Source organism: Neopsephotus bourkii, unplaced genomic scaffold (genome assembly GCF_033783945.1).
Source record: "Neopsephotus bourkii isolate Nb327-2 ecotype Australia unplaced genomic scaffold, CSIRO-AGI_Nbou_v1 NB_1740, whole genome shotgun sequence".
Lineage (NCBI taxonomy): Eukaryota > Metazoa > Chordata > Aves > Psittaciformes > Psittacidae > Neopsephotus > Neopsephotus bourkii.
In genome coordinates this window covers 65,072-90,301 of record NW_026902214.1, presented here as the reverse complement: position 1 = coordinate 90,301, position 25,230 = coordinate 65,072, and the positions used below count along the sequence as shown (strand labels likewise).

General features: G+C 41.3%; 1 protein-coding gene and 1 long non-coding RNA gene across 3 annotated transcripts in view; one reads left to right on the top strand and one right to left on the bottom strand.

Moving 5' to 3' along the window:
- Positions 1-24,458, top strand: part of CMYA5 (cardiomyopathy associated 5) — a 46,512-nt gene extending 22,054 nt beyond the window's left edge. The window contains exons 4-13 of the mRNA XM_061376822.1: positions 110-343; positions 2,133-2,155; positions 4,052-4,173; positions 8,543-8,692; positions 9,687-9,833; positions 13,014-13,158; positions 20,469-20,602; positions 21,399-21,498; positions 22,584-22,760; positions 23,830-24,458. Coding sequence (XP_061232806.1) covers positions 110-343; positions 2,133-2,155; positions 4,052-4,173; positions 8,543-8,692; positions 9,687-9,833; positions 13,014-13,158; positions 20,469-20,602; positions 21,399-21,498; positions 22,584-22,760; positions 23,830-24,082 — 1,485 coding nt within the window. The 3' untranslated portion in view covers positions 24,083-24,458. The remainder of the gene's footprint in view (positions 1-109; positions 344-2,132; positions 2,156-4,051; positions 4,174-8,542; positions 8,693-9,686; positions 9,834-13,013; positions 13,159-20,468; positions 20,603-21,398; positions 21,499-22,583; positions 22,761-23,829) is intronic.
- Positions 15,975-20,164, bottom strand: LOC133224906 (uncharacterized). Of its 2 annotated transcripts, none has more exons than XR_009728975.1 (3): positions 19,500-20,164; positions 19,143-19,256; positions 15,975-16,118 (listed from the first exon to the last, which is right to left on the bottom strand). It is a non-coding gene; the product is annotated as an uncharacterized LOC133224906 (long non-coding RNA). The 2 variants fall into 2 exon arrangements; XR_009728974.1 differs by having other exon boundaries at positions 19,143-19,227.
- Positions 24,459-25,230: the final 772 nt, after the last annotated feature.

The following is a 25,230-nucleotide window of genomic DNA, read 5'->3' as shown; positions in this document are numbered from 1 at the left end:
AAAGCTTCTGGTGGATGGCTCATGTATGGTTAATTGAGAATTGCTGTGTATTCATCAAATGTTGTAATTTTATTCTACAGATCAATTTACATCTGTTTTTATTTTGCAGGAAAATTGTAAGAAAAATGCAGAGTTATTAGAAAAGCAGAATGAAGAGATGCTTAAGAAAATGGTAGCACAGTATGACGAGAAGTCAGAGAACTTTGAGGAAGTGAAGAAGATGAAAATGGAGTACTTGTATGAGCAGATGGTTAACTTCCAGCAAACTGTTGATGCAGCAAAGGAAACTTTGGAGACAACAGTAAAAGAAATGGAAGAGCTAGATGGATTTGTTTTCCTCAATGTAAGTTTAAATGGCTTTCATGCTGTAGCTTTTTTGATACTAGTTAGGGAATCACTTTTACTGTACCTAGACTAAGAACGAATTGTTTATCTTCCTTTTTATTTTTAAATATAGCTAGATCCTGCAAGCTCAGCTATTCCACTCTGAAACTGATAGATCATTTGCTTTTGTCATGTGAAGGCTCAGAAAGAATTGCAAAGATGATGCACAGGATGAAAGTTTTACTTGTGCCATTAAAATGGTTCTTTTTGGTGAAGAGAACGCTAAGAGACAGTCTGATAATTTATATATAATTAATTATCAACTGAGGAGTATGAAATATTAGAGTAAAAGGTACTTTATGAAAAAAAATAAGGTGAAACAGGAAAGTGTAATTGAAGGGTTTGTTTGAAGCAGAGTTGTTGGGTTGTGGCCTTAGTGAGGGTTTTCTTAGATAAGCAGACGCAGACATTAGTTATGCACTCAAATTACTGAGGCTGTGATAAATGCTTAATGCTGAAAAACAGGGAGTGGCTGTGTGGTGCTTAGCTGCTGGTGAAGGTTAAACCATGACAATGGGCTAGGTGTGAGGAATGTGCTTTTGAAGTGCATGTCTGTAATAGTCCTTTCTGGACATAAAAACCACTCCTTGTGAATCTGTATGACTGGAATTACCTAGTTCAGACAGTCACGAGCTGGTTTCAGAGGGTGTTGCTGGTTAACCATTAACAGCCTGGTCCTCCAGGATTATTCTTGTGCTGCAAGGCTTGTCCATAAGGCACTGACACTTCCTCCTTTAAAAGTCTCAGCAGTCTCGAAGGGGATGGGACTTCTGTGACGATAATCTTCTCCTGTAACAGAATTACCACACAGTCTGGAAGTTGCAAAGAAACTGTCCTGGGAAGAAATGTAAAGTTCAAATTATTGTCTAAAACTGATCATTCATGAAAAATAAAACTGCTTTCCAAGCACAAGCCCCCAGCCCATATACCAGCAGTTACAGAAACAGTAGAGCAGTATTTGGTTTCTCCCCTGCTCCAAGCTGCATAGTGTCTTAGTATCTTGTAGTCAAATGAATGTTGTGGCAGATTGGCTATTTTGGGGTGGATGAAAAATACAGCTTGTTTTCCTGAACTTTGTGAGGTACTGGATCAGTGGTTTGGCAAAAAGATAACTTTGTATTTTAAAATTCTTTTTGTCAGTTGTTAACATTATTAGATTCCCAGTCTGTCTCTGTTAGCGATAACAGGCATAAACTTTTCTGTCCATGAGCCAGGAGACGTTAGCTGAAGTTTCATGGAGCATGGAAGAAACCCTCACTCCATGAGTATAGATCTCACCCAACTTTTATTAGTAAAAAGTTCTGAAGGAGATTTCATCCAGAATTTGGATTGAAGTATTCTTAATGCTCAGGTGATTTCTTCCCTGTAAAAGCCTTGGTTTAAGAAGGTATTTGACCATGCTCCCATCTTTAAACCTCAATATTGACCCTTTGGGATCTTAAAATCAGATTTAGACTCTAATAGCCTGCTGAGCCAGAGCTTTGAAGTGGAATATTCTTAAGGATTCAAATTCTCTGCTGACATGAGTAAGCAGCATCACAGACATCATCAAGTCAATAAATCTGTGTGTATTTTATGCATGGGGAGAGAAGCAAGACTGTTTGATGAGTGGTTCTTCAACATTTTCAGGATTTTGAAAGCTGTTAATACATTTCTTTTTTTCCTCCTCTAGTCATCTAAAGTATTAAATAAAAGGATATTTCAGGAGTTTGAAAGCTGTTAATACATTTCTTTTTTTCCTCCTCTAGTCATCTAAAGAATTAAATAAAAGGTATATGAAATACGGGTTAACTGCACTGTAGTGAGTATTAGGCCTAGCATGCTGGATGCTTCATTAGTATTTGCAAGCTTTGAAAACATATTGCTAATATCGTTTTTATAGGTTTTATACTTGTTGATGTAACTGACTAGTTTTGAAGCATTTTGCACATGTTCTGCAATACATCAATTAAACAAATAGCATTTTAAAATGTCAGCTCAATTTTTAATCTCCACACGGACATTTTTAATAAGATTTTCCTTGTAGTTATTATACACAGCTATACTAAAAAGAATTCTGGCCGTGCTTCCATCTCTTATACATCAGTGCTGTGTTCTTTTTTCACTAGTCTGGTTCTGTATTACCTGGTCTCTGGAAGGTTGTAACGCAAAATGTCACTCACAAGGCTGGGGTTGTTGGACTGTATTTCAAGTTCAGAAAAAAAAAAAAAAAAAAAAAGAAGAAAAAAGATTAGGTAGCTTTCCAGGTCTTACCAAGGACTATGGACTGATGTTTTCCCACACCTCTTCCTTGGCACTGCCTGATGTGTGCCACACAAGGATGATGCCTCATCACAGCTGCATCCTGGCCCACCTTCACAGACCAGTAAATGCATACAGTCACAAACACCCTTCTGCAATGTGTGATTTCCTCAAGGGAGTAATTTTGGTATGAGAAAATGTGAGCCTGTATTTCACCAATGAGTTTTCCAAGGTGAACTACAGATATTCAGACAGGCTGGCTCCAGGATCCTCCTGTGCAAGCCTCTAAATCTGCTTTGCTGATATCACCACCACTGACTTTGCCCAAAGGTCCTGGGTATTGTACAGTGCATATCAGACATACCCTTATCATTGCTGCCTCAGCCATCACAGCAATACATGTGATGACATGGACTGGGGTTTAACAGTGACACAAGGGTTCCAGTTTGCAGTCAACTTACAAACCCAGGTCAGTGGTCTGAAGAGATCTGAACAGAATGTGCCAAACACCCCTTGATGGTTTCTATTGATCTGCTGAATTAGGACTGTAAATTTGGACTCACCTGTTGTAAATCAAAATCTGAGAGTCTAGACACACATCTGCATGTAGTTTATTGCATAAGAATAGAGCAGGTATAATGGGATAAAACAATTTTCCAAAGCTTTCTGTATACTTGATCTTTACTTGTTTACTTACACACTAAACATAGGTTTATTCTGGTTTGTGCATGGTAATTACTTTGCTTTGAAATACCTGACTTGCTAAAAAATGCTAAGAATAAACTATATAACAATGCATGTTTTTCTAAAGAAAGTATATTTTATATTTGTTGTGCTTTGTTAAGATTAGGCAGAATCGATTACTTCAATGACGAAAAAAAAGGGGGAAAGGTAAAATTCAGTGGCCTTGAAAAAAAATATTCATTTCCTTGAAGCTGCTTCTGCCTCGGAGTTAAAAATATGTTGGCTTTTATTTCTATAGTGAACTCAGCAAGTATAGGCTAATTAAGTGAGATCTATCTTCCTCCTCATGTGTTTTTTTCACTTGTCACAAGCAGCTGCTTTACATTACATATTTGGAGTCAGCTGCTGTAATTTAGCTCCAAAGTTTGTAACTTAAAGGCACTGTGTTAGCAAGTCCTGAGCCCCATGCTCTTGGAAGTCTTGCTGTGAACGCAAATCCTGATTTTCTCATGGGTTAAGTGCATACAGATCATATGCACAGCACTCTCACTGTGCTCATGGTCTGAAATCACAGTATGCTCTAAATGTTCAAAATCAGGAAAACAGCTTCTCATTGCATGTGGTCCTCAAGTTCATGGGACATACTTAAGAGTATGTTGCATGGTCTGTGTTCTGGCCTTCGGAAAACTACGTGGTGTTACAAAGAATTTACGCAGACAACTGTGTGTTTTCTTCCAAATAGGTTACTTTGCGCAATGGATACCACCCTCTCCTTAGAAAAGGTGCCCAGTGCTTTTTCACTGTTTGAGCACTACACGGATAGTCCAGGACAAAGCAACCAGAACTCTTTAAAACATGTGGCTGGTAAGAATCTCTTAATACCATCTTTACAAAAGCTAACATTTTGGCAATGCCTCAGAAATTTGAGGAAGCTAAAAACAGAATCTATTTGAGAAGTATAAATTTGCAAACCATGTAATTAGCAATCAGAGTTGAACATAGAATGAAGTCTAATTGTGCACAAGTGTTTGGCTTATAGTAGGACACAGCAGCAGAGAAAGAAGTGCTAAACTGGGGGATTCTTGCATCATTTCAGAGTAGCAGCAGGTCTCTATCTGTGAATCTCCTCTAGCTAAAGTTGCTATTGACTTGCAGATGGGGATAGAAGTGCCTGTCCTAGGGTATCCTGAGCTCTCTTCCTCCAAGAGGGGCTGCACCAGCATCACTGGTGTAGGGAGCAGAGCAGGGGGTTGACTGATAGCCGAGATCCCTGGGAGGCACATGAAACCCCACAGGACATGAAGGGAAAGTGGTTAACTGTACCTGAAAACAGTCCCTGCTTCTGAGGGCAGCTGTGAAAACTGCACATGATAAAGAACTTTATTCATCTTTATCTGATATTTTGTGTCCTGTCTGTGTAGGCTGCCTGCTCTGCCTGTACATACACCTATAGAAATTATCTGGATCTTGACTGCTGTCAGTGAGGTGCTTGTCAGAACCAATTTGTGGACGCATTTTCCTCATAACAGGGTCTCATTCTAGTGTTTCTTTCTCAAGAGAATGTTTGCATCCTGCTGTCCTGCTTTGTTACCTCCCATTCACCACCGTGTGCACCATCACCATCACAGTCCTCTCCAGCTTTTCTAGTGAAGCCTCTTTCTCGCATGTTTGGTCCCTGCGCACTGGAACTAGACTATCAATTTCCCTAAAGTACTTTGTTTCCTGTCTGGATTTTCAGGTGCATAATGGGACATTGGATAAGTGCTCTCTTGTGTAGACTCTCCAGTGTCTAATAAGAGCTGAGTGCGCTCAGGAGTGTCACTTTGAGAGATCCTCTCCACACCACTGCTTTTATTAGACCTGAATATTTCTGAGACCTTAATGACCTCATCAGATTTGTATGAATTTGTCTGCAGCACTCCAGCCTTCTCAGGTGAAGTTTGACAGGCACTTCTGCAAGCAGCGTTACATTGGTGTCATTCTAGGGGGAAATCAGATAAAAAGATCTTTTTTGTAACCCACTGTTGGTCAGAGTTAACTTAGTGGTGCACACGTGCAATGTGTCCTGGTTTAGTTCTAAAACCTACTCTTGCAGTCCCATGGGTGCAACCATTTTTTGCCTCTGGGCTGCTACTTATGGGCAAGGTCACCCAGGAGGACAGAAACATTGTGCCATGCTCTATTTCCTTTCCTCACAAGTCACTCCAGTGTGGTTTTCTCTAAGCTGCTGAGATCACTTTTCAGTTTGATTTGCATTAGCTACTGTGTCTGCTGAACACCAAATGGCTCTAGACCAGTTTGACAAACTGGAAATGAATGACTGTCCACTAGAAAGCAATCTTTGAAATGCCCCATCCTCCATAGTTTCTTCTCTTTCTAAGTACTTGGTTTTCCTTCCTCACTTCCATCACCAAGTATCCCAGTTGTTACTGTGATTTTTACTTTGGTGAGCAGTAGACAATTTTGGGTTTTTTCCCCCTCCAAGATTACACCATTCCTGAAGGCAAACAGAGGTAAATGCCTACACAAAACTTTATTTGGACTCAAACACCTTGAGTCCATCATTTATCACATCCTGGAGGTAAATGTCAGACAATCTCAGACTATTTTTTGATTGAAGCCATTTGATGAAATACATGTGAATTTGCCATTTCTCCAATGCACATACTTTGCTTTCAGAAAGTATAGACTTTTACTGAACAATTTCATAGAACTTTATATTCACCACTCTAGAAACTTCTTTCTTCCAAAGACTCTCCACTTCCAGATTTTCCATATCCACTAACGAAAAGTTCTTTTCCCTCAAATTCTTCCTCCTTTCATGTAAACCATCCCCATTAACAAACGTATAAGCAAAAAAAAAACTTCAGCATGTCATTGAGCATATTGGAACTGAGGCTTTGACACAAGAAGAGTGGGAATAATTTAAAAATGGAAAAACTTTTATTTCCAAAGCTTTTTATGAGTCCTGACCTTTTATATCTGAAGGCCAGACATTGTTGATTGTAACAATCTTCCATTAGAATCACAGAGGGATGTAACTACTCTCCTTCTTCAATCCACACAGCCAAAGAAACATTATTTCTCATTACACTGGAATGGGGTAAATATCCATAAACCTTTTGGGATCATTATTTTTTTTCTGGGGCCCGTTAGGTGGCATGAAGGAAAAACTTCCTTACAGCATAGTACTTCAATGAAAAATGAACTGAGGAGAAATCAACACACTCTTCTGTTGAAAAACATGATTTATTCAAACTTGTGCAAATATTTCTTTGACTAAACTTAATTTACAAAGGGATCAGCACTTTGATAACAAAAAAATGTTCTGTTTCTGAAGAGAACAGTTCAACTTTTTGCTTTGAAATCATTTGCTTTCAAAAGTTTGCTTCATACTATGCAAAAATGTTTCTTAAGGTAGCCAAACTGAATTTTGATTTATAAATTTGGGGTTTTTTCTCTTTTTTTTCCACAGAAGTTTCATTCATTAAGACAGCTTCTGTTCTGATTTGGAATAATAATAAATCTTGCAGTTGTGGGGTTTCTGTGATCTTACATAGTGGTTTCTAGGCAACTTCACAGACAAAAAGCTGGTTTCCCCACTGGGTCTGCTGAAAAGAAGTCTTCCTAAAGACAATCAATTTTTAAATTGACCAACTCTAGAAAGTCAAAAGACAAAATGCAGCCTGTTTTTAGCAACAAGAAGGATAATTTTTATTTCAATGGGAAACAGATGTAATCCTACTGTACTGGTAGCTCTCTGTATAAATCATAAGGAAACAGTCAGCATCTGCATTTGCGCTGTTCGTGCCACAGGGGATCATCATAATTACTGTGAAAATAACTGAAAAAAGTGAAAGCTTTCTGCTGAGATTCTGAGAATTCGTGCAATACGGAAATTTACTGGGTGAAGAAATAGAACCATGTATTTTCATTCCCTGCAATCACTCTAACAACGAACATCTTTTAGGCTTTTTGTTTCTTTCTTTCCCTCCCTCTTTCTTACACCATAATAGTAGAGGGGAACAATATCTCATCTGGAATAGATCTGTGCCAATCAGGAAATAAAGTCTATATGAGATCTGGGGAGCCTTGGGAGTCTTTGACATGTGAGGGGTGCTTATAGTTGTTCTATGGGTTTCATGTGCTTTGGCAGAGTTCAGGTGCACCTGTGCACCAAGGATGTGTGGGGACACCAAGGGTGTGTGTGGAAAATGACCATGCTAGACAGGAGCACCTAGTTGTGCACCTGCAGTAGGAGTCCACCTCTGGGCAGATGTGGACCTAAGGTTGCAGGAAGCCTCCTGCTCCCCCGTGCTGTTGAGGATTCTTTTGCACATCTCTGCTGCTGTCAGTGTCAGTGGATTTGACACACTGCATTAAACCTTTCCTGGTCTGGCAGGTCTTTTCCCCTTTCCACTGTTCTGGGATCAGCTACATACATCTGTCTCTGAAGGAAGCTTTCTTTTTCTGCAAGTTTTCCGTCACTGAGCTGTCCCATGTTCTTTGCTACAAACAACTGCTTGCAGCCTCTGGTTTCATGGGCATCCTCTTCATACTGTGTCCTATTTCCTGGTGCCTATGCTGCAAGGTAAGGTCACATAATGGAGAAGGCAGTCATCCAAAGGAGCCTGCATTAAGCTCCAGCGTCTCCTGGACTTTTCAAGGAGGTGGCCTGAATTTACCAGGAGTCTCTTGGAGTTTCATCAGCACATACACCTCAAAGTGGAGTTCAGCTGTGACTGAAGAGAGCAGGTCTCTTGGTGAAAGCAAAGGGATTGCTGGAGCTATAAGGCAGTTCTGTGTCCCCAGGATTGCTGCAGCCCTGGGAGCCTCCCTCCTGAAGGCTGGAAATGAACAGCCATGCAATGACTCATCTGCATGATAGTCCTGCCCCATGGGGAAGAACCGCAAGAGCTGGGAAGGGTATGGGCACAGGCCTTGTGCTGGGTGCAAGGGCTGCTAGTACAAAGAATGGGTCTTATTTTGTTCAGACTGCAAGGGAAATGGACAGATTGCAACACTGAACAATTACTTTATTCTGTTCCTAGTTTGGGGGGACCTGTTGCTTTAAAATGGAACCAATATTCCATATTTCATGTGCTTTCTGTAATTGCTCTATGGAAATAAGCAACCTGAGTGAAAATAAGCTACTGGGTTGCCTCACAAACGTGTAGGTAATTTGGCTGAAAATGCAGGAGTTTGAATAACAATGGGAGACTTTCCCTCTCAGCCCCACAGACACCGACTATCATACCTCAGGAACCAAACTCGGCCACCAGCACCTCAGTTGCTGTCTACTGGGCTGTGAACGATGGGGATGCCATTGACTGCTTCCAGGTCTACTGTATGGAGGAGCTGCAAGCCAACAAAGATGCAGGGGGTGAGTAAGGTCTTGCCTTCATGAGAGCAGGAGTCTGGGGTCAGCAGAGGGGAGGCTAAGCTGCAGGGGAGGACTCAGGACACAGAAAGAAAACGCACTGTGAGGACCTCATGTGTATCACTAAGGGTGGGTGACAGTGGAGGAGAGTAGACATAGATGCCACTCCTGCCCCTCCTTTTTGTCCCCCCAGAATGCAAGATAAACATCATGGTCTGTATGGTGCAGGACAGTTGTTTGCAGAGAAGCAGTAAATCACTGTTGAGGTGTCCTTTTATTGAAGTGCCCTGACCTTCAGAGAGTATGTGTCAATGCTGCCCCATGGATGCTCATGGGGACTAATAATAGAGCTCCCAAAGGGATGGGCTTCATTCAGTTTTTAGGGGCCTGCATGTACTTCGGGAATGTGTCCTAATAAATGACAGGAAAAGGTAACTAGTATTTCCACATTTGACAAAGATACTTTTTTTTTCAAAATGACATTCAAATATTTCAGATGTTAAATATGAAATTGAGAAATGGGATTAAATTGTTCATTTGTTAATAACATCAGACTGATCATAAAGTCCTTATAAGCAACTGGGCTCTGCACAAATCCATGGGTGTCTTTGTGTATATGGGTTTGTGTGTACTGTGTGCATGCTAAAGTATGCTAAGGGCTTTTTCTAGTATCTAATTTATAGCTAGGGGCTATGAAGTCCATTTTGAGAAATTGTTACTTTATAAAGCAGGTTCATAACCAGGGTTCATAACTGCTGAATGTATGTCTCAAATTTTCAATCTAGTCCTCAGTAGAACTGAGAGCCATAATCTCCCCTTCCCATCAATGGCATTTGAGTGCACTCAACTCAGAAACTGTCAAAACTGACTTAGAGTAAATGCTTTCTCTATTTGTTTTTTAACTGGCTGTTTTTCACATGTTATTTGAGAGGCACAGTCATAGTCCCCACCAGTGCAACATGAGTGTAATGTCCTGTGCATGCATATGTTCTCCTAGCTTTGGTGGAAGAGTACAGAGTAACAGTGAAGGAGAGCCACTGCATTTTGGAGGATCTGGAGCCAGATCACTGCTACAGTGTGTGGGTCATGGCTGTGAATGGCACAGGCTGCAGCTTACCCAGTGAAAAAGCCATTTTCAAAACAGGTATGTACATATTTTGGCATTTGATTGTTATAAGTAACACATCCTTTCAGAAGTCCAGACCAATTCTTCTGAAAGAGAATAAGCTGCTTCATTTAGCCCATCTGGCAGATAGCAGGCAGCTTATGGTCATTTCTCTTTTTGCTAAGAGATAGTACATAATTGCAGCTAGAAGGAAAATTGCAGGCATTCAGATTTGAAAACATTTTCAGTCTCAGGCCTTGTGAGAAGGGCACTGGGCAAGCACATTATGAATTTGAGTGCACTGCAACACTCTGGGAAAGGCACCCAGCTGCTCCCTGCTGCTGCTTCTCATGTGAAAGATGGAGGTGACAGCTTCATGTCTTGCCTCTCTGCCACCCTTCCAAATACATCTATGTTGCGTTGATTTACATGATTAACTTTTCAAGAGAAAGCCTTCTTTACTGAGCTTACATACTGCATCTAGCTCAGTGGGACACAAATCTCAGGTGTGGCTGAGAGGCTCTTCTGTTGTTTAAGCGGTATAAATTGAGTAATCAGACAAGTACTGTTTATGAGCTTCATTTGACTGATTAATTTTTTGAGCTTTAATGTCTTTAATAATTTGTATTGACAAAACTATTGCATCTTGAGTTACGAGCAAGGTGAAGCATCTTGTGTCTGAGGCTCTCTTGACAGTTTTTTTAGAGCTACAGTGTTAAAACAATCATTCTGTTCTTGCAGTCACAAAATACAGACAAAGGTATTTAACAATTTCATAATGAAATAATTTTGTATGAGACTGATGAAATTACTTGGCAACAACCAAGTCTTTTGCTTAATCTACTAGACTTCAAATTTGTCGATAATTCTCTTTGATATTCAATTTACTATTCATAGCTTTAGCAAATATTACAGAGAATTCAAAGCAGAAATTCAAAATTCATGGCCTCAACAATTTAATTGTCAGCATGGTGCAGAATTCCTGTGAAATGGTCAAATAATAATGAGTTATTACTAGCTAATAAATCATAATTTCAAAAGGGGTTCTCACCTCTCTAAAGCTGCTATTTATAAGAGCTGTCTTTGCCTTTTGGTATCAGGCTCACCATTCTTTTTCCCAAAACTGAAGCTTTCTGAAGTTGCTAATTTCCTTAAGTCTTTGATGCCTTGCTTTGGCCTGTTTCTTTAAGAAAGCAAATAAACAAGATCAAACAAAGGCTCACTAAACACCTTCCTTGAAGCTGAGCTGAACTCACTCTGGAGTGCACTGAGCCTCAAATGGACCTGCAGGACACTGCTAAGCACTGACTGGTGCAAAACTCGTACATGCTGTTATCACAGAGGATGGAAAGATGAGCACTAGAAGTAGAAAGCAGTTCTTTCATATGAGCTCAGCTACTTTGATATAAAGTTAGAATACTTTGATTCTTCAAGTAACCCAATGAAATCAGAAGCAATAATTCAGAGTGTATTTTTAGTAGTTCAGATCAGAAGTTGGCACATACTAGAAAGTAATTTGATGGTTTATACAGTTACAGGAACATACACATTAATAACCCCTATAGAAACCTGTAAGGTTTCTGTGTTGGGATTGCACCCATGGTGGCAGCAGTGGGCCTGGGAAGTTGTGGGGAATTCAGGCAGGTGCTGCTGCAACATCACCCCAGCACCTCCTGTCTCCTGCTTCTCCCAGACTCATAGCTTGTCCTCCCCTCCCCTGGGGAACATGCTGTTTCACAGAAGTTTTTTCCCTGAGGGAATGATGCTCAAGGCAGCAAGTATTCCTCTACCCCCTCCCCCCATCCTGTCCATCCCAAACTGATCTCCAGATGAAGGCTCTTTGCAGGTCTAGAGACACTGTTTAAATAATCCAAGCGCAGTAACAACTTCTTCTGGTGTGCCCTCTCCATCCACTCTTTAGACAGGTAATTAAAAAAGAAAAAAAAAGAGGAAAAAAGACCTCGATGGCTTGGACATCCTGATTGCTCATACATAAATGGGGTATGTGTTTAGTTGTGGAATGCAGGTATTAGAGGATTTAGCTATTACTTTTTTTATTCTCTAGGGACAGATGCATTTAAAACCAGACAGTAATCAAATATTTCAGAAGATAATTAAGTGACTGTTTCTAAGGGAGGTACACAGATATATTGCCAGATGAGAATCTATTCCACGGAATCATTGTTCTGCTGAATACCTACCGAGGTTGTCTGTTCCTGCAGTAAAACAAGTACATCTTAACCTGAACAGCTGAACTAAACCATGAAATCATTGCGTACTTCTGGGTGGTTTTCTTTCCTTTTCTGCTGAAAACAAATTATTTTGCTTATAAAACAGAATGTAACTGAAATGCTTGTTGCAGTTCTGTAAGATGATGTTGTCATAAAATTGTCTAATTTCTGCTTTTGTCTTCTGCCTCCTATTTGGAACCCTACCTCTGTAAGAGCAAGGTAGCATTCTGTGACCTTTTCTTAATTAATAACCTTTCTTTTAAGAGCTGACATTAAGACTGTTTATACGAGTTTCAACAATAGGTTTTTAAGATTTGTTTATATTGGTTTTCCCTGTAAAAGGAAAAAGAAAGTGAGTACATCTAATGCATTTTCAGCTTACAATGTCAGATGTACAGTTTCATGCATTACCTTTAGATTACTTGCATTCAGTGCATTAATTTACATTCTGTTTTCTGTCTTGTAGTTGGTCCTGTAATTCTTAATCTGAGGCTCTAAAAGAGAAATGACAGGAGCAAATTTTAGAATTGCAAAAACAGGACATAATTAGACAGAAAATCAGCATCTGCCTGTCAGTTCTGCAGCAGTACATTTGTTTCTGATGCAGTTCAAGCAGAATCTGCTGAAGACATGATAGAGGTGATGCAGGGAGAGCTGTAAGCAGTACTGCCTTGGTGCTCTGCTCATTAAAGATTGGCAGAAATAAGTAAAATGTATTTGAAGAAATACATAAAAAAGTCTACACAGGCATTCTAAAGATGTGCAGAAATGCAAGAATATTCGCAGTGACTTTCCCAGTAGGGTTTTTTTTTTTTCCTGTAATATTGTCCTCTGCCTTTGAAACACAAACAAGCATATCATTGCTGAATGGGCAAAACTATTCCATGGGGTTTTAGGGGGACATGACTCTTCCTTTCCCTCGCCAGCATCCTCCACCAGCTGCTGGTGCCCTCCTTGTGGTATGGCTAACCTGTCCCTGTGTCCCCAGCGCCCTCAGTCCCCACCATCAAGGCAGAAGACTGCACCGTGTGCTGGGACACGGCCACTGTCCGCTGGTGCACTGGCTCGGCGTCGGTGGAGTCCTTCACGCTGGAGTACTGCCGACAGCACTCGCCAGAAGGAGAGGGTCTCAGGTCAGTGCTGTGGTCAGATTAAGCAGCTGCTAATGAGTGTCTGCCGGACCATGGGTCATTACACAAGAGATTATTCTGCCTTCAACCGCGCAATGACCTCAGCTTCTGCATGCTGAGGAATTTACAAGACAGACACTAATCTACGAGATTAGGCTGAGACATAAAAATCCTTTCTTTTCATTCTGCTTAACCAGGCAATCCCTTTCATTTGGGGCCAACCCCCTGGGGACAGTGCTCTGTCTGCAATCATCCAGAAGTTGCACGGCTATGGTGTCAGGGAAGCAAGCACTGTCCCACAGCTGCCCCAGCACCGGGCAGGACAGGAGAGAGCAGCTGAGCTCCATGGAAAGGATTGAGATGGAGGAGCCTGGCCCAGTTTGCTCCCTGCTTTGTGGTAAACAAGATAGGATCCTGCCTGGGGCATAGTGAGGGTGATGTGGGTGTCCCAGTAACACTGGTGACCCATCTGCACTGTCTGAATATGCAGGCAGATGGCTCCCAAAGCGCTCCTGAGCTCAGCACTCCCAGGCTGTGCAGGCATGCCACAGGGATCAAAGAGCAACCCAAAGAGCAGCTTTGAGATTGGGGGTGGTGCCTGCTTCTCCCAGACCCTCTCTGGTTTCCCCTAAGCTAACTCTGTGCTGCATAGAGGAGAGGGGGAGGAGGGACATAGGCATCACTGAGCCATGAAACCATCCGCTATGTTGAACTGCAGAGAAAATCATGTGGTGCTCTCTATGTCCTCAGAGGTACTGGTTTGTTTAAAAGGGATGACAGCAACATTCCAGCAAAGTACAGCTGCAAAGATCTGAGATGCTCTGGGAAGCAGGGTGTGACTTGCAGTACTGCTGTGGAAGAGCCAAAGCCCAGCTGAGTTTGTCTTCTTCACCTCCCGGGGACTGTGATTAAGATCTTCACTCAGGGGCTAGTTTACATATATATCATGGAGATATGGCAGAGAGGGAAGAGCTCCACCTCCTGCAATCAGAATTAGTTAAGTGAAATAAGGGTTCACAGGTTTTGGTAGACAAGTGCAACAGTGAAATTGTGAGTGCGCTGCTCCTCACAAAAGTGGGCTAAAAACAGGAATAAATTCTGGGAGGCGCAGAGACCTTTTTTTCACGCAGTGTCAGTATGCTGCATTGATGCAAACAAGAGGTCTTATCCAGCTCTCCTGGCTCTTGGAGAACAGCCATGACCTGCTTTGTTTCATATATATTTCATGAGGTCATCAGGTCCCTGTCAACCTGCCAAAGTTGCTATTGGTCAGGGATAACGTAGCTTGTCCCAAAACCTGTGCTGCATGTTTGCCCTTGAGTTTCTTTGCTGTTAACTGGAATTGCCCCTTTTTCTCAAAACTGAACCATTGCCTATTTCTGCAATCTGTGAGTGAAGTGTCAATAGCACCAAAAAGTTTGCTTGTGTGGAGATAACTGTGGCAAAAAGCTTCCAGAACTGACCCATTCCCTTTCTCAAGTGACCTTGTGTGAAATCTAACATGTTCGTAATTATACTGAGTCACATTTGACTTTTTGGCTTCCCTGTGGGCAGAATTTTGCCTTTTATTATGACAAGCATGAAAAATTCCCATGGGATAAAATAATGAATTTTCTCAGAATTGCTGTAATTTAAAATTCTGTGTTTGTAGAAGGACTCTGACCTCTTTTTACAGTGCTGAAGACCATCTTTTACCACTTCTTTTCCCTCAAAGCAGTGCCCCTCAAAAAGCAATGCTTTTTCAAAAGCAACCCTCTGAGATCAACCTGGAAAGCCTCTGAAATGGCACAAGATGTTACAGTGATGGAGAAATATTTTTTTTCAATTTCTATTTATTTTTTTGCTAAAGCCAAGAGAAGAGCCTGCTGGTAGATGGGGCATACTGGGTGTATTGCTCCCACCCAAGGCCACCAGTGTGCAAGTTAGGACTAGAAATCAATTCCTTATGTAGCTGACATAGGGAGAAGCTGCCTCCTGGAAATACTTGTAGGGAGCTTAATGTTCCTATGTCTAGTACCTGTATCAGGTAGCACCTGTATCTTTATGCACACCTAGCATTTTCCAGGGCCTGGAAATGCTGTAATTTCTTCTGGTTGCTTTCCTTGAAGGCTTTGAGTTTGTCCTTCACAGGTTTCCTGAGCAACATGCATCTTGGGGACCAGTCAAATGTGGAGCCCTTCAACAGGCAGCCTGTGCCTCACATGCTTGTGGCAGCCCTGTAGCTGAGCTATTTCCCCATCCTTGGATGGGAGTTCAGACATATTTCTCAGCAAGCCTGGAAACTTCATACAGCTGCAGCAGGGGCACAGCATAAAAGCAGATGTCAGAAAAGGACATCCAAGGGTAGTCCTGGAGAAAGCGGCATGGTTCCACTCCGCAAAGCCGCTTTCACAGATGTCCTTCTGGGAATTCACCCAAGGCAAAGGGCACTGCCAAGGGAGCCGACAGGGAGAAATGCCCCCATTGAACAGAAGAGGAGTGTGAAGCCCCTCATGGGCTGCAGCATGTCACAGAATCACAGGATGGTTGAGTTGGAAGGGAACTTTGGAGTCATCTGGTCCAGCACCTTACTCAAGCAGGGCCACCTAGAGCCAATTGCCCAGGCAGCTCTTGAATATCTCCAAGGAGTTCTCTGGAGCCATCCTGGAGTATGTACCCAGTATCCAAGGAGAGAGTCTGAAGCACATATGGAAATAAACCATCACCAAAATTTCAAGACACCATGTTTTCCTTGCTGGGTTCTCTCTCTCCTTGTCAGCTTGTCACAGAAATAAGTTTCACAGGAAATTATCTTAAATCTTCTGCAACAATGGGTCTCTGGCCTTCTTCTGTAGTTTTAAATCACCTTCCCAGGTTGATTCTTTTTCCACAATCTTTATGAGGATTTGAAATGTTTCTTTCCACTTCCAGAGCTCTGCTATTTTCTTGCTGTTCAGCCTCTTTGTGTTGAGAAGTCAATGGAGCTGTGGGTGGAAGATGGAAAACTGTGAGAAATGTAGTTCAGGGATTAGGCAGAAACTAGTATAGCATGTGGTGAGTTCATAAAAGTGGAAGTGACTGACTGTCATCCTCTCTGCCAGTGAGAGAATGGCCCTTGTAGCAACTGGAATCTTCTGTCTACATACACAGCAGGTCCAAGGCTAGAAAAAAGAGAGCCAGCCTCCTTCTTGTTGTGTGCGCACATGGCTGTCCTCCCAGCTCAGGAAATGAGGTATGGAAAATAGGGAATCTTCTTCCCCCTTCTCCTCCTCCCCTCCCTCAGGCCCTGTGCTGGGTTTACTGTCTCAGATAGCAGTGAGGACCATTGTAGGTAGTTCTTTGGTGATCTAAACTGAAACAGCCAGAGCTGGAACAAGGGAGGAGAATGGAAACATGTGGCACAGCTGGGAGTGGACTGGGAGCTACTTGTTCTTTATTTTTTACTTCAGTGCCTTCTTTTCAGCTCATGGTGCACCTCTTCTGTGTGCTTCTACATGTATCTTGAGAAGTTTAAATACTTTCAGCTCTAGCTCCACATTGATGCAGCAGCACAGGTCTGGAGGTGCTGTTTCAGTGGGATCTTGGGGGTGGAAATGACAATTACAGCACAGAGGGCATTCTAAATCACTGTGAGGCATATCATTTGCTGAGTTCATGCAATATTAAAAAATATCCTCTAGACATTGTTTCCTTGAAATAAATGAGGATGCTGATGAGAGAAACATGCATCAAAGCACAGCATCAGATTTCCCTAAAACCAAGGAAATCATAAATTTAAGAAACTGTTATTATAATATTCCTTTGCAATTTAAAGGTGAGCAAACATGTAACTTCTTTCTGTTCTGCTTTGAATAGCACATGCCTGAAATTCAGAGACCTCATCTTGAGACGTAGATTACTCTTAGAAAAGAGACATTAATAAGCCATACTTAAAGTTTAACTTTGAATGTTTTTTAATGTCTGTGCACTGAATTTTGTATCATGATACCAAGAAATTGTGGGGACACTGCAAACTGCACTAAATTTTGTATCATGATGCCAAGTAATTGTGGGGATATTTAGGCTGAAGACCGTGATGCCTCATACTTTGATAATAACATCATTACATTTTCAATCATCTATGAAGTGGGCAGATGTATATAAAGTAGAAAATAGCTGACATTAGAAACGTTGTAGGTGGATTTATTTCTTTCATGACCAAAATTACACAGTTCAATACTTAAGGTGAGCTTAAGTAAGGTCTAACTGCAAAGCTTGTCACAAGAACTCGGAAATGAAACAGGCTTACCCTACCTCATTCAGGATGCATTTTCTCTTCCCTTCTCCTACGCATGACCTGTTTGCTGTAAGCTAAGCACTAATCATACTTTCTCCTCATCCTTGTTTTTTTAACACTGATTGCAGGGTCAGCCTGAACCATGACAAACCAAAATGACTGCTGAAGAGCTCTCAGTATTCACTTTCACCTTCTCCCCATCCTCAAAACAGAAAAAGAGGGTACAGATAGCAAGACCTGTTTCTTCTCCACACACAGCCTCTTGTGAGCTTGGGTGTGGCTCAGAGTATAGCAGATGAAATTTCTTCTTGTTGGCATATTCTGTTTCATTAGTTGGCAGCAGCAGGACTGCTTTTTAAGCCTTAATCATAGCTAAAATTGATAGTCTCTTATTCTTAGGCAGCTTAGAGCTTGCTAAAATAGATTACCAAGCAGAGAATGCAATTTGAAAAATCTGATCACTGTTTTACTGACCAGGTCTGCTTAATGTCCAGACTTTTCTGTTTCACTATTACAACTGAAAAGAGGCATGCTATTGCTCTCAGATTTAAACATGAAACCAAATTCTGATGTGGAGAATTTCAGACTTGAAAGAGACCCAAGTCTGAACTTTGATAGCTGACCCTATTCTGCAATTGGCTGGACCCAAAATCATCTCTAATATCCAGACTGCAGAATATGAATACCTGAGTTCTACTTATTACACCAGAATGTATCTGTCTAGTTGGATTTATAGAAGATTTTTTTGGTTTACTAGTCAATAATCACTTAGAAAGCACATAGTGAAAAAGAAGATCTAATTTCTTTGGGAAGATACTGACTTACATAGCATTTTCCAGAAGAGAGAGCCATATGGATGGCATCATTGTGCTTAAGACATGTTGATCTACATGTTCCCACAAACAGCTTCTGACAAATAGCTTAGTGTATCCTCCCTCCATCTCACTTGCAACTATTTGCTCAAAACTTCTTTCTGGTGGTCTGTGCTTCAGATTCACATAAAAAAATGTCAGGATGGTGCTTTAAGGAGCAGATTGGGTGAGAAATGTCTACGAAGCCTAGACAAATTTCTTCAAAGCCTAGGTGCCCAGTTTTCCCCTTCCTCTACTTCCATCGGTTTTCCTTTCTCTCACTTCTGTTACATAGGCCTTCTTGCTCAGTTCCCATCTTGCATTTTTCTTTGTGACTCATCTTTCTTTTTTCTCTTGTCTCCTGTAGTCAGACAAGCCTTTTTGCTCTTTCAAGTCTAAAGGTTCTCATCAGGCAGCTCCTCGGGTTCCACCTCTTCCCTGAACCTTTCAGTAAGAACCAACCAGCCTGCCAAACTTCCAGTGCCTTGCTGAAGTTCTTTCATGGTCAGGACTTTCATTAGTCTTGGAGGTGAAGCAAACCCTTCAATTGCTACTGTGTTTAGATAAACCACTTGTTTTTACCACATCAGTCCCAGCACTGATGTAGCACATCCCCAGAGGTGGCATGGCCCCACACTGATGGCACAAGAGCCCCAAACTCTCCAAAATCATTTCAGATTGAAAAAGATAGATCAGAGGATAACCCAGTGCTTTTTCTCAATGCTTTCAATCATTTTAATCTCAGATGTTAGTACAAGAATACCTGTTACAGACTAATAAGGATGATGCACCAGTATTTCCCCACAATGCCATCCTCTTAGTCATAGAGGTCTATGTAGTGTTAGCAGGAATTTGGTGTGTGTAGAGCTGTGGGATTTTACCTTTTCTGTGAGAAATGCAGCAGAAGCAGGCATGTGAAAAGTCCTGATAGATGAGGACTGATTATTCTTCAGATTGTACTGCTCTCTGGTGGGACACATGCAGAAAAACAGTCACTGCAAATGAATAGCAGGGATATGATCTGACTGCTGACTTGCCTGCCTTACATTCTCTGGGGTCACAGTAATTAGTGCTGGAAAAGGTAATTTGTTTAATCTAGTTTCTGTTAGAGACATTATCTGCAGGAGGGTGGCCATCCTGGGCTCTTCTGTCAAACCTGAGGTGAAAAGTGCCTTGAAGATTTCTATAAGCATTTCTGAGAGGAAATTATCTGCTTTATATAGGTAAAGAGTCTTTACCTGCAGGCATACAATGCAGAGGGTATATACTGTCAGGATCCAGTATATGAGAACTTTTTAAGCCAATCTTTCGTACTCCTGACAATATAGAAAATAAAATTGGGATCTTTCTAGTCATCCAAAGTACTTTCACTGGCACTTCAAAGCGCATGTAAAGCAGACTTGAGTGGGTGCTGACTCTTGCTTTCCTGCAGCGTGTCAAGACATCAGCGCTGAGGATGCGAGGCTGGAGCTTTTGAGGCACCACAAAGGGGAGACTTTGTCAAAGGAGGGCACTGTGCAGAAGCAGTTCCCCTGCTGATGCCTCTTACAAAACCAGCCTGTCAGAGTGCATGGTATTGTAAGGGAGACAGAGATGAGGCTTTGTTGATGAACAATTTGTGAGCAGAGAGTCCATAATAACAAGAGCAAGGTTTCTGCGTGGTTTCAGGTAAGGGTATCCATTGTTTTGGATCTGGATCATTTGCCCAGACAGTGCAAACACAGCATGTACATTCACTATCATGCAACTGAATTAATGAAAAGGGCTTTTCTTTCTTTAGAAGTCTGTTCATTTTGTAAAGTAGATTTTTCACAGGAGACAGTTGAGAATTTGGTTCTGTGCTGCTTGCATTTTATGTGATGATTTACACCGCAAAATGAACATAAAGTGAGTATTACGCAAAATGACCATAAAATGAGTATTACACAAAATGACTGCACTGAGTGAGAATGTGGTACAGGAACAAAGGCCTGAAAATTTGTCAGGCAAAGTAAGGAGGATCCCCCAGTTAAAATGCCAAAGCTCCTGCTTAACCTACTTGTTTGTGAAAAAAAGTGTTTGCTTTTCTGATTTGGAGTTTTTCTGTGGTGCCTGTTGTTTCGGTAGTCAGCGATAGCATTAGGTGTCCTAGCTCTGTGCACAAATTAGTCTTTCCTGGTTTGGATATATGATACATTTTCATGTATGAAAATCTTCAAAATTTGCAGATCTTTTGCTGGAATAAAGAGGCCTGAACTGAAAGTATCCCTGGAGCCCAATGTGAACTATTTCTTCTACTTGAGAGCTGTCAACCCATTTGGAACAAGCGAACAAAGTGAAGCAGCTCTCATTTCAACTAAAGGTAGATCACCATTTGCTGATAGGATACAAAAACAATGGGATGGAGGGGCAAAGCACCCAAAGATGGAGTTTTCCTCCAGAAGCCATACCTGAACTTTTTGATATGGGAGTGAGCAAGTTAAGATAAAAGCGACTGTACTTCATCTACTTAAAATTAGCACAGTTAGGGACTACTTCAGTTGAAATTTTTGTATATGTATGTCAAAGTAAAACTGATGTGACCTCTGACCAACTGATGTGACCAGGGTTAGCAAAAATATTGAATTCTGTCAGAAATATGAAGTTATTAAATATTCTTCAGGGGTCTCCGTTTGCTTGAGTTTTGCAGAGTTCATTCTGATAAAAGATGCCATGACCTTAAAAAAAACCTCAGAATTAAAACCTTATGGATGTTAGGTTTCAGGGATTAGGAAGCATGCAGAGCAGTTTTAAAATTTAATGGATTATTTAAACTTCAAGGCTTCCAGATAAATAGTGTTAAATCATGTATAGTTCCTCCAAATGAGTCTCAAAACTCAAATTTGCTATTTTGAAAAAGCAATTGATTGAGAGTTATTCAAGCTTCTCAAATACTGAAAAACTATCACATAGCTACATTTCTGAATATTGGACTGCCATCTCAATCAGGCACAACCTAGAAGACCTTGCATTTGCACCAAATTTTCTGTCACTCCTACCTGCCAGCAGGCACAACTCTGTCCTACTAAGATGGCAATAACTGTTCATTTTATGATTCATCTCATATTAACGTGGCCAGCCTCTTAGAACTGGTGTTTCTTTGTCACTAATGATTCCAGGAACTCGATTTCGCCTGCTGAGTAACACAGCCCATCCGGCTTTGCAAATCTCCTCTAATGCAACAGTGATCCGCCTTCCTGAAAAAGCCAAATTTACTGGGTAAGTAGCAGCATGATAAGCAGGATCATCCTGTGGGGTTCAGGATGGGTGCCTCACTCTTATTTTTGCCTTAGATTGCTTTCATATAACACTAACTAATTTTATAAAACTGAATCGTTCCAGTCATGCAGCCCCTGGACTTTATGCGATTGACCCCCATTTCAAGCACTGCAGTATCTTGATAAAGCCAGCAGTAGCACTGAGGTAGATGGTGGGAAGAGTTCAGTGTTCCCAGAAAGTCAAAGGCAGTGGTACCTCCTGGGACTTCTGGGTTTGCCTCAGTCCGTGGTGACTGCTTAATCCTGCAGAGCAGTTCAGCCTCAAAGCAATTTGTTGATGACTCAAGAAGGCCAGATTTGTGGGCTTGTTTTTTAATATATTGTGGCTGAAAGTAATCCATCTTCCATGCTTTGCTCCTCTAGTGAGGACATTATTGGTAAAAAGCATTTGTGGCTTTGTAGAACTAGGAAATACTCCTGGGATGTGCTCAGAAGAGTTGTACCATGCTAACTCTATCCATTGCAAACAGGATTTTTTTAAATTTTTTTTTCTTAACATATTGATATCAGTCCCATCACAAGCACAGGTTCCCTTGTGTAAGTTGTGCAATGCTGATATGGCTTCTTAAAAGGTAATGAGTTATTACTGGCTTATGAACTATTTTTACTGCTACAGCTGAACACACACAAGATGTTTGTCACTGTGTCTACTTAAAATAACCATGCTTTCTAATTTGAACAAGCTTTCTAAATTTGAGATCCATTTTTGCCTCCAAAGTCATCTTTTCCACCTTTTGCTAGCTTGTCACAGTTTACCCTGAGTTATATGAAGCCAGGTCCTGGTTTCATATAATTTTGGATTAATTTGTATGGTTTTAGTCCTTAAGATGAGTCCATCTCAGCACAAAGATGAAATTACTCTCAGTGGCAACATTCAAGTCTTTCATAAACCCCTGCAGTCAGAAGAACACAGTGAAATCCACTAGTAATTCTAGATGGTGCTGCATGATGTGACTGAAAGAAATATCAAACCAATATGGCTGGTGCACCAGAACATTCACTTTACTATGCCCCTTCCACAAACAGGTTTCCTTCAGTCCTGGGTGAGCTGCTGCCTGCTCAGGGACATCATTACTGGGAAATCATTGTCTCTGGCTGCAGAAGGTACAGGATTGGGATTTCTTACAAGGCAATATCGCAGAGCAGCATCCTGGGGATGAGTGATATTTCTTGGTGCATGCGGTGCTGTCCTACACAAACCAGGTAAAGCTAAGTCAGTCTAGCTGCTTGGGAAGTTACTTGTTCACTTAAATAAAGCTGGCCAGCTTCAAGAATCATGAGCAGAAAGGATTGTTCTGCTTTCTTTCTGCAAATTTGGGTAATAAGAAAAGGATATTTGGGTGACATTGGGTTTAGTGTGTGATGTCCCTGCCCATGCCAGGGGGGAACTTAGTGATCTTAAGGTCCTTTCCAACCCTAACCATTCTATATTTCTATGATACTAGAAAGGAGCTTTATACCTCCTCTTAATTAAAAAAAAAAAAAAAAATCTTATGAAGTAACTTAAAAAATAAAATTAATCTCAAATTAATTAGACCACATTAATAAAGACCACTTTACCACCCCTCACCCATTCAGTGAATAAAATTTAAAAAATTAATTTGCCACTGCTTTGTCATTCCAGGTTCATATTCTGAACTGCTTCACAAAATCCTAACAAGTATATTTATTTCCATAAATGCAGTCTTTTAGAATCTATTTCCATCTTCAGGAGATGTCAAGCCTCCACAGGGAATGCCTTCTCTTGCCTTGTTCTGCACAGTGATAGGCACTCAGCAGTCACTGTGGCAGGACTGCAGGACCACGGCTGTGGTGTAGGTAGTCTTCATTGGGCCAGTGCCTGCTCGGAGGTTTGTGAGACATAACCCTGTTAATTGTGTAAAGATGCTCTTGATTCAAAATAAGTGGTTCTTTTTTAGTATGAGATCATATAGATGCATGAACATAACTAGCTAAATGAAACATCTGAGATACAAAAGGTTTTGCCAAAGCAGAGTTCATGTTTAAATCCCCACAAAGATATGTAATAGATGAATATGACTACAGGAAGTCTGCTGTTACCCTAAGAGTCCAAAGGTGCCCAGTGAAACGGCAGGCAGGGCTCTGAAGCAATGCTGCTTTTTCTTTGCTTACATACTGAATAGAATACTGTTGCCATATGATAGGCTGCTTTATGTGGCCACCTGTTAATAGGTGGGAATTAAGATGTAGGTTATTTCTGGTAAATTGCCATGAAGACGTTCACCGTACTCTGGTTTCCATTTGCCCACAGCTTTCTTTATAGATTTCTTCACAGTGGTGTGATGAGCGATGTTCGTGTGACAGAACACCCAGCCAGGATTGGCATCCTGTTGGATTACAGGGGCAGCAGACTGTTATTCTTCAATGCAGAGAGAGGACTCGTGCTGTTCACCGTCAGGCACAAATTCACTGATGCTGCTCACCCAGCCTTTGCCCTAGAGAAGGCTGGAGTGCTTACTCTGTGCACAGGGATGGAGCTGCCGGAGTTCGTGAAGCACAGCTAATCCCCTCCTTCACACTCTCAGGAAAGCTGACACTTAGTGTCAGGGGAGAGGGAAGGGAAGAGAGGTGCCAGGGCGGGATGTCCAGTCTTCACTGATGAATGCTACACACACAGCTCTCCCCAACATCATCAGTTATTGTAGTTAGTGCTCGGCCACATAATCACCCTGAGCCTGGCAAGAAAATCATGTCCTTCAGATGGAGAAGCACCTAGTGCTATACACAGCAGTACTTTTAAGGGGATAAACAAGTGTTGTTAGATATAAGCACGAAGCAGGGGAAATGTATTTTCCCTGTGAAAATAATGATACTGCTAGCTGTCTTTTTAAAGTGTATGATGAGCCTGTGTATGAAATAAATGCATTTCTCACTGCAATATGTATGAAAGTCATCATTTCATCATTTGCCAGGACAGTCAAAGGTGATGTTTGAAAACTGTGCAAAGATTTCAACAACTGAAACATTCTGCTGGTTAATATATTTTATGTTATTGTTTGCCAACTCTTTAAATGCACAAGTTAAGAAAACTTGGAAACTTAGAAACCTCCACGTTTATAAAATGGTATGTCCCAGCTTGGTCTTCATATCAGTCATACAAAGTGTGAGTTTACAACACCTACCTGCACACAGCAGACTAATAGACAGTAACCTGTGTCAGAAAGTATCTGTGCCTGTGAATATCTACTCAGGAAACACGTGTATGAGGAAACTTAAGAGTAGTGGTAAAAGTCTTCCTCTATGTTTTTCAACCTCAATTTGTTGCTTAAGTGGTTTTGATGGTGTTGCCACCTGGGACCTTAAAGAACAGACAAATTACCAGCAACTTGTGTGGATCACTCTTTTTCCATCATTGGTTTTTACCTTTGCACTCACAGATTTGATGCTCCTAATGTCAGGCTTGTGGGCACTTTCCTGCGTCTACCCTGCTTTCTCATCCACACTACCACCTGCATCAAACACAGCAGCAAGGCGCAGTGTTTCAGGACTGTCAAAACAGGCAGGCTGAAAATGGTTGACTTCACAGAGGAATAGGATGCTGATTTTACCCCTTGGCTTTTTCAAACCATTTTTCTAAGTACTTCACACGTTGGTGGTACAGCAGTTCTCTTGCCTGCCCCAGGGCTGAATGCACAAGTGCCAGTGGTGCTGA